At 40.2% G+C, this 10000-nt stretch overlaps 1 protein-coding gene across 44 annotated transcripts in view; it reads right to left on the bottom strand.

Moving 5' to 3' along the window:
* The window catches only part of LOC100001114 (uncharacterized), a 145045-nt gene that overhangs the window by 64688 nt on the left and 70357 nt on the right, over positions 1-10000 (bottom strand). For 22 of the 44 annotated variants that reach the window (XR_012399577.1, XR_012399578.1, XM_005162923.6 and 19 more), the window contains one exon: positions 3712-4872. The exons of 21 other annotated variants lie outside the window; for them this stretch is intronic. Coding sequence is in view for 20 of the 23 variants with exons in the window: in XM_005162923.6 (XP_005162980.3) it covers positions 3712-4872 (1161 nt within the window). In the remaining 3 variants the exon portion in view is untranslated. Of the gene's footprint in view, positions 1-698; positions 4873-10000 lie in introns of all 44 variants that reach the window. One more of the 44 variants, XM_073941218.1, reaches the window with a different exon arrangement.

Here is a 10000-nt window from a genome sequence, read left to right as displayed (position 1 = left end):
ACATTATGCACACACACACACAGAGACACACACACACACACACACACACACACACAGACACACAGACACACAGACACACACACACACACACACACACACACACACACACACTAAACCCAGCATTCAGGCATGTCCAAAAACACTACAAGGCTTTGATTTGCTGTTACTTAAATCAACATAAAACATCTATGAGCGTTTATTTTTACTAGAGTGACCCATTTCACTGTAAAACTTCACAGACTAACAGTTCTACCTTCAGAATTGCACCAAAAACCTGATAAACCAAGCATCAAATTTGATTTAATTAACAGTTTGTTGACTTGAATAGATTGAAACTGAACACACAGCCAGTTCATGATCAAATACAGTAGATGAACATACAGTATGGCGCTCCTATTGGTAACAGAACAGCTACACATTTGCATAAAGCTGAACTCCTGCATCGCCAAAAGCTACAGTATCGGTCATTCACATCAGCAACTTTCCCAAACAATGAACATCCTTCAGTGGCTCTGCAGCTATAAATCACCACTGGACATCCGCAAACCAAATCACCGACATCTGATTACCAGACAGCAACAGCAGTAGGCAAGCTGATTAGGTTATGAATGAAAAATAGAGGAACTGACACAATACACTCCATTCACAACACCAACAGACACAAAGCAGATTCAATAGGCAAAGATAAGTTGACTTACCTAATAGACGAGTGGAAGCCGATGCAGACGGGCAACATGGAGACAAAAAAAGAAAAGAGTATCACTTACAGCTGAGTTTGAACTGTGTGTACATTCATAATGGGGTTGTATAGTCACACTAAAGTTGGGGGAAGAGATACGGCCGGACAAATAAGGAGCGAACGTCATGATTTTTCCAGGTAAATATATTTCTAAAGGAGCTGTTGACATTAATACCTAAACCTCCCAATAAAAATACAATATATTCAGACAATTAGATATATCTAACAGCAATAGATGACTTCAGGAGAAAGTACTGAGCTACTGAAATGTGTTTAATGCACTGTTTTAAATGTGCAGCATGTTGTATTGACAACTAGTGGTCAAACTAGGTATTGCAGTGTTTTTTTTTTTTTTTTTTTGCTGTTGTTGGCCTATGACGGGTGTCCAAACTCAGTCTTTGAGGGCCGGTGTCCTAAATATTTTGGCTCCAACCCTAATCAAACACACCTGAACCAGCTAATCGTTTTAAGTCACAGGTGTCAAAGTCAGTTCCTGGAGAGGCACAGTTTAGTTCCAACACTAACTAAACACATCTTTGTCATTCATTGTGGAAGAAACACCAAAGCAAACACCCGAGCTTTGAGCGAACCCTGAACCTTTGCGTCCAGCTCATTGGGAGGGGGATTTGTTAGTTATTGTGGTGCGCAGTTTAATGATTCAAGCCCAGGCTTGGGATCCACACAGCTATGCATTACGTGGATCCTTTTCACAAACGTCCACGACAAACCTTTCAACTCGAAGTTCCAACCCCAATCAAACACACCTGAACCAGCTAATCAAGCTCTTTCTAGGTCACAGGGGTCAAAGTTAATTCCTGGAGAGCCACAGCTCTGCACAGTTTACGTCCAACCCTAAATAAACACACCTTTGAAACCTACAGGTAAGTCTGTTGGAGCAGGGTTGGAAATAAAAACAAGGCTGCAACCCACCAGGAACAAGACTTTAACATCCCAATTTAGGTATATCAGAAACTTCCAGGGAGGTGAGCTGAAGGAAGTCGGAGCTGAACTATGCAGGACACCGGCCCTCCAGGACTGAGTTTGGACACCCCTGGCCAATGATTTGGTGTGTATGTTAGTACTTTAAAACAATGGTGTATAACACTGTAAATCAATTAAATAGAGTAGTTTACCATAGCATTTTGAAATTTATTGGTCACAGGTGTCAAAGTCAGTTCCTGGAGTGCCACAGCTCTGCACAGTTTAGTTCCAACCCTAATTAAGCACATCTTTGTCATTCATTGTGGAAGAGACACCAAAGCAAACACACAAGCTTTGACCGGACCCTGAACCTTTGTGTCCAGCTCATTGGAGGGGGGGGATAGGCAGTTTAATCATTCAAGCCCAGGCTTGGTATCCACACAGCCATGCATTACGTGGATCCACTTTCCAAACGTCCACAACAAACCTTCCAATTCGAAGTTCCAACCCCAATCAAACACACCTAAACTAGCTAATCAAGCTCTTTCTAGGTCAAAGGGTCTGCACAGTTTATTTCCAACCCTAACTAAACACACCTTTGAAACCTACAGGTAAGAGTGTTGAAGCAGGGTTGGAACTAAACCAAGGGCTGCAAGCCTCCAGGAACTAACTTTGACACCTATGTTCTGGGTATACCAGAAACTTTCAGGGAGGTGAGCTGAAGGAAGTCGGAGCTAAACTATGCAGGACACCGGCCCTCCAGGACTGAGTTTGGACACCCCTGGCCAATGATTTGGTGCGTATGTTAGTACTTTAAAACAATGGTGTATAACACTGAGTAGTTTACCATAGCATTTTAAAATTTATTGGTCACGTGTGTCAAAGTCAGTTCCTGGAGTGCCACAGCTCTGCACAGTTTAGTTCCAACCCTAATTAAACACATCTTTGTCATTCATTGTAGAAGAAACACCAAAACAAACACACAAGCTTTGACTGAACCCTGAACTTTTGCGTCCTGTTTATTGGGATGGGGGGGGGTGCACAGTTTAATCATTCAAGCCAAGGCTTGGTATCCACACCTGAACTACCTAATCAAGCTCTTTCTAGGTCACGGGGGTCAAAGTCAGTTCATAGAAGGCCTCAGCTCAGCACAGTTTATTTCCAACCCTAATTAAACACACCTTTGAAACCTACAGGTAAGAGTGTTGGAGCAGGGTTGGAACTAAACCAAGGGTTGTGCAGGGCTGCAAGCCTCCAGGAACTAACTTTGACACCTATGTTCTGGGCACACTAGAAACTTCCTAAAAGGTATGTTGAAGGAAGCTGGAGCTAAACTATGCAGGACACCGACCCTCCAGGACTGAGTTTGGACACCCTTGGCCTATGATTTAGTGTATATTTTAGTACTTCAAAACATTGCTGTATAACATCATAAATTAATTAAATACTGTAATTTACCATAGCATTTTAAAATTTATGGTTTAGTTTCTGGCTAAATTAAATGAAACTCTTCTTTATAGTATATTTATGGATTTCTTAGTTTGTTTCAGAAAACTTCAAGTCAACAGCACCTTCAAAAATATATTTTCTGAGAAAACTGACGTGTTCGAAACCTATTTCACCCGCTGTATATGGAAAAGTGGTGTAAAACCGAGAGAAAAGATTGTCACTGTTAGGTGCCACCAATGCTAGTACAAGAAACAATCACAACAGCAGAAGTGGAGATGCAACGTTGTGAGGGAACAACAACGCCTCCTCGACAAACTGCAAACCAAAGCGATTTGATTAGTATAGTACACCCTGGATCACTATGTTAATTGGAAAGAGATGGGGGATTCTTGGTTGTTTACACACAGTCTGTCATTCATTGTAGAAGAAACCCCAAAGCAAACACCCAAGCGTTGAGCGAACCTTAAACCTTTGCGTCCAGCTCATTGGGAGGGGGGGATTTGTTAGTTATTGCGGTGCACAGTTTAATCACTCAAGCCCAGGCTTGGAATCCACACAGCCATGCATTAAGTGGATCCACTTCCCAAACGTCCACAACAAACCTTCCAATTCAAAGGACAATCCCGCAGTTTGCTCCCGAGGTTCTGCGAAGCTAGGAAAAAACGGGGGAGCGGCAGGATTCAGGCCAGAAGTTTGTGGAGGAAGCAACTTTGCATCAGGAGAGGTTGGACTTTTAGTTGAGGATGACTTCTTGCCTTGTTTGGATTTTGGGGATTTGCTCTTTGGTGAAGCAAGAGGCGCCGAGACTTGGGTCTCAAAGGAATCCCCTTCAAGACCAAATTGTGGTTGATTGTGGTTATTAAGAGACCAAGCAGGTCCAGATGGAGAAAAAGGTGGAGCTGAGATCAATGCCTCCATTGGTGGTACAAAACAAGTGCTTCCTGGAGTGGACGCCTGGGGTGCCTTCAATGACGAGTCTTGGGTGCTCATGGGATCAGCAAACGAGGGATCTTGCCCAAACATTGGCTCCCCGAAAGTTCCTCGAGGAGAAGGTTGAGTATCATTGAGGCTGAAAGCAAGAGAATCAGCTTTGCTTTCCAGGTTGAAAGCACTGTCGGTTTCCATCATGATGTTGTGCAATCCTGAGGACATTGCCAAGGGAGATAAAGTGGGAGATTTAGGGGAATTTATTGCATGTTCAAAGGTAGTTGTGGATGGTGGAGATGTGGCTGTCAGGGATAGCAAATCTTGGGTAAGAGACATAGGAATGAGACTTTCATCAGTGAAGTCTTCAGAAAGCGATACAAGACCGCTGTCCACTTCAGACTGAGCAAACTCCTGATGCATGGAGGCGGAAGCTGGAACAAAGGGTTCAGCATTGATCGCCCATTCCTCTGGGATCTTCTTGCGACTTTTTGGCCTCTTAACTCTCCCGCCGATGCGTCCGCCATCTACCCAGCCTTCCTTGAGTGGGGACGATTGATGGGGGCTCTCAGATAAAGCACTTTCACTTTGCATTTCAGTGTTAAAGTCATAAACCTCGTCTCTGGGTCTTCGTTTTTTCTTCTTCTTTTCCTTCTTTCGATCGGATCCTTCACTTTCCCTGTCCTCGCTATCTCTCGGGGACCACTGAGGGTCCGGTGTATCATGTGGGCTCTCCACCAGCTGACTGGCGTGGCGAGTGATAATGGTGGAAACACTAGGCGTGAAGGGCAGGTCGGATGGGATGCCGGCCTCATCAGACCATCGGTCAGCAAAGACACCTCATATGTAAAGAAGAGAGGAAATTAGAGCAGTGCTAACTTCCTTTCTTACTCTTTCAATGATACACACAAGCATTTGCTGATTTATCAATCACTCCTCACACTCTCAGATGCATCTCTGTTCTTTCCAAGCTGCAAGGAGCAAAATCAAAGCATTTTGGATATCTTTTGAGCTCTAAGCATCAAAACAACACGCTAAGATTACTTTTAGTGTTAGAAAATTTTGCTGATTGTTCAATGCAGTATTTTAAAGAGATATTTCACCCAAAAAATTGGTAACTATTTCACTTGTTCAAAAGCAGTTTGAGTTTTCATTGACGTGGTTCCATTCATTCATTCATTCTCCTTCAGTTTAGTCTATTCCAGGGGTCGCCACAGCGAAATAAACCTGCCAACTATTCTGGCATATGTTTTATGCAGCAGATTTCCTTCCAGCTGCAACCCAGTACTGGGAAACACCCATACACACTCATTCACACACACACACACACACTTATATACTACGGAAACCGGAGAAAACCCACGCCAACATATGAAGATCATGCAAACTCCACACAGACAGCTGGGACTCGAACCAGCGACCTTCTTGCTGTGAGGAGACAGTACTAACCACTGAGCAGCCGTGCCACCCCCTCTCATTCATTTTCTTTAAAATTTTCTTAGTTCTGTTGGACACCAAAGAGGTTTTTTTACCATTGGGAAGCTTACAAAGAATATATTTGCTAAATTTGTGCAACTTGAACAGAAAACGCTTATTAGATATGGAGTAAATATCATCATAATAACAAGACACACGCGCTCATTACTGCACATCAGGGTTTATTTCGAAAGGTTCAGTAAACATCCTCAGAACAGCATCCCATCAAACACATTTAGTCCACCGACACAATAGTGTTGAATTATGGATGGTTATTTTGTTTGTTCATCGTTTCTCCCGGAGACCTGTTGTTTACATTGTTTACTATGTTACTTGCGTCAAAAACAGCGTCTTTGTAGTTAAAAGCAAGACGAGGTCATAGCTTACAGTGTTACAAATAAAATGAGACCACGAACTGAATAAAACATCAAAGTTATAGTTACTAAATTCTGAGTGTTTTGACGTTCTGCATATGCATATCTGTCAGATGAGTTAAGAATTTCAACAAATTTTGGTAAAAGGTAGAAACAAGAATTTATTAAATGCATAATGTAAATCTTAAGCTGTTCTGGACAAAATAATGTAATGTGTAACGTCAAAGACTCTAGAATACACAAGACGTGTCACTCGTATAGTTTGAAACAACGAAAAGTGTAACGATCATACCTATATCCCGTATGCGAATATCCCGTTTTTTCCCGGGAGTCTCCCATATTTTCGACCCATCTCCCATCACCCTCTCATTTTGTTATTTCTCCTGGAAAACTCCCCCCACCCTCCCGGTCCTAAGCTTTTTGGCACTATCTGTAATACCCTTTGGTATCCAACTTTGGTATAGTATTTGATTGCAGCGGCCGCCCAAAACCCGGTGCATAGTAGAGTAATGTACCCGGTTCTCAGCTTTGCTATTCACACACCTCTTGGCAGGTATGGTAACGATCAATATAGCGCATGAAGCCCCGCCTTCTAGTACAGGAGCCAGTCATAGATCGCTATAGACTGAAGATTCCCTGGGGGAGGGGCTCAGATCAGACGTGAGTTTCTGCAGATTTTGTGCGATTCGAACGTTTAGAAATGAAACTAAAGAGACACTTGTTTTATTTTATTGGTGATTGTTTATATGAAATGATAATCATAAGCTTGGCAAGCTAATTTGAAGAATTTGAGGCTTCCCCATTTAAACAGAATCCCCAAGAGGTGTTTCAAAGATAGCCCCCAATTGAAATGACTTAAATTGACTTTGGTAATGTGTAATAAATGTAAATAGACTACTACTACAACTACTACTACTACTACTACTACTAATAATAATAATAATTCCTTGCATTTATATAGCACTTTTCTAGACACTCAAAGCTCTTTACATATTGGGGGGAATCTCCCAATCAGCAGTGTGCAGCATCCACCTGGATGACATGACAGCAGCCATATTGCACCAGATCGCACACTAGCTAATTGGTTAAACCCCTACGCTAACGTCCCATCCGAAAGACGACGCTCAGTATAGAGTCCCCTTCACTATACTGGGGTGTTATGACCCACACAGACCGCAGGTTGAGCGCCCCCTGCCGGTCTCACTAACACCACTTCCGGCAGCAACCTAGCTTTCCCATGTGGTCTCCCATCCAGGTACTGACCGGGCGCAGCCCTGCTTAGCTTCATGTGAGAGTTGCAGAGAGCTGGCTGCTGGCTGTTTATATGTTAATATAATACATAACAAATATAAAGAACCACAGCAAACCGTAACTGACTATCCACTACATATAGCTTTTGTCAGATTTTATATGATTTAAAATATATAAAAAACAAACAATAAGGCAACACGGTGGCTCAATGGTTAGCACTGTTGCCTCACAGCAAGAATGTTGGAGGTTCGAGTCCCAGCTGGGTCAGTTGGTGTTTCTGTGTGGAGTTTGCATGTTCTCCCCGTGTTGGCGTGGGTTTTCTCCGGGTGCTCCGGTTTCCCCCACAGTCCAAACACATGCGCTATTGGGAAATTAAAGAACTAAATTGCCCGTAGTGTATGAGTGTAAATGAGCGTGTATGGGTGTTTTCCAGTGCTTGGTTGCGCTGGAAGGGCATCCACTGTGTAAAACATATGTTAAAATAGTTGGCGGTTCATTCCACTGTGGCGACCTGATGAATAAAGGGACTAACCTGAAGAAAAATGAATGAATATAAGCAATAATAATGAACTTGACTAAGATATTATGACTTGATTTATATTGCATACAGGTGTGTTTTGTCAAGTGGCATATAGAGATAGTTTGATTCAGTGTCTGCATATATTCTATTAATATTTTAGGCCAGATTAATGTCATTTTTCTCACTGTTGTGATTTTTCTCACTGCTTTTGGTACTGTAGTGTGACCTCTTTTGCATTCTGCTGCAGATTTGCATGAAACAGACTGTGCAATTGAGGTCAAGCAGAACTCATTTGTGTACTCCATCTAATCTCCTTTCCAGAAGTAACGAGCAGAAACAATAGTTTGTGGGTTATGAACTGTACAGTAATGCAGGATGACTTCTCATGCACTAAACGAATGGACGACATGCCCGTCTGACCCAGATATCTTCATCTTGGAAGGTAATAAAGTCTATAACGTGAACAGTGATAAATGACAGTGGAAATCAGACAGACGGGTCTGAGCTGTTCGGACTAACTGGGGGAGTGCAAAGCATTATGGGAGAAGCTCATCTGTGACTATTGGGTACAGTTGTATATGAGAGGGGAAAAAAATTGTTATTAAAGTTTCCTTATGACATCAAATTAAGTCAGAGTTTTTCCATTTGCATGACTAAGAGAGGCAGCAAGTGATTCCGGCCACTAGAGGGTGCATATTTACAACAAACAAAGCACAGTTTGATGATGTCATGACTGAGTGTGGAATCATGGGAGTTGTGGTCTTTATAATCCTGCAGAAGTCACAAGTGATGGATGTATTAACTAAAGTATTATATTTAAATATTAATTAAAGACTTGATATCATCCTAGTATGAAGCAGAGTAAGGCGAAATGAGGAAAAACACTTAAATTGATGAGAGACGAGCGCAACAATAAACAACTATTCAATAATAAGACAGAGACTGTAACGAAATGACCATTCATTTCTAAATTATGGAGTACAGATCAGGCGCGAGTGGTAATGTTTCATCATGTGTACTTTAATGATTAGTTTAATTTAATAAATTTGTATTTTTGGAGTCTTGGCGTTACCGCCTTTGATTAACATTTAATTTGCACTTTTTGCGTTTTTTTTTGGCTGAGCACCCAGTTAAGAGGGATGTGCGTGCTTTTGTACAGTTATTTCATTACTTTAATGATTAGTTAACAGGTTTGCTAACAATTGTCAGAGATTTAGTTTTTAAATTATGTGTTTTAAATTATGTTCACGAGGAAACATTCTGAATAGTTCTTTTAAGGTATTTTACCACACATTATTTAATGACTGCAAAAAATAACCTACTGATAACCACGAGCGAACGTACTTTATAGCTTATTTTTCAATATCCACCCAGGAATTATTCAGAAACATTGTTTTATAGTTCATCTAACCTTACTTTTTGGTTTTTGGTTAATTAAAAAATGTAAAATAAAATAAAAAATAAAACTAACTAACTAAAAATAAAAAAGCCTAATTAAATTAAATTAGGATCATCAGCAGAGTGTAGCTGGACTGTTTAAAAGCAAACTAACAGGTCTTTGAGGGTCAGAAATCTGGCTGAAGGGTAAGTGATCAAGTACTTATTTGACACAGTGATTTACAAATAAATTGTTTAAAAAAATCATACAATGTGATTTCAATTTTTTTTACGATTCTGTCTCTCACAGTGGTAATGCACCTATGCTGAAAATTCTACACCCCTCCATGATTTCTAAGAGATCTTGAAAAATCACAGGGTGATCCAATCCTTATTGACCTCACTGTATATACTGTATATATTAGGGATGCTCGCTTATGAGAAAAATCATAATCACGATTATTTTGGTCATAATTGTAATCACGATTGTTCAAAATGATTATCAGTTGAAGTCAAAATTATTTGCCCTCCTGTGAATTATTTAAAAAAAAATAAAAAATCCCAAATGATGTTCGACAGACTCAGGAATTTTCCACAGTATTTCCTATAATATTGTTTCTTCTGGAGAAAGTTATTTTGGCTGGAATAAAAGCAAGTTAAGATATTTTAAAACTTAATTTAGGGTCAATTTCATTAGCCCCCTTAAGAAATATATATATATATATATATATATATATATATATATATATATATATATATATATATATATATATATATATATATATATATATATATATATATATATATATATATATATATATATATATATATATTTGATTGTCTGCAGAAGAAACTACTGTAATACAATGACTACAATGACCTAATTACCCTAACTTTAACCTAATTAACCTAGTGAAGCCTTTAAATGTGACTTTAAGCTGTATAGAAGTGTCTTGAAGAATATCTAGT

This window comes from Danio rerio, chromosome 24 (assembly GCF_049306965.1).
Source record: "Danio rerio strain Tuebingen ecotype United States chromosome 24, GRCz12tu, whole genome shotgun sequence".
NCBI lineage: Eukaryota > Metazoa > Chordata > Actinopteri > Cypriniformes > Danionidae > Danio > Danio rerio.
Note: the sequence above shows the minus strand (reverse complement) of the source record. Positions and strands in the feature narration are given on the sequence as shown.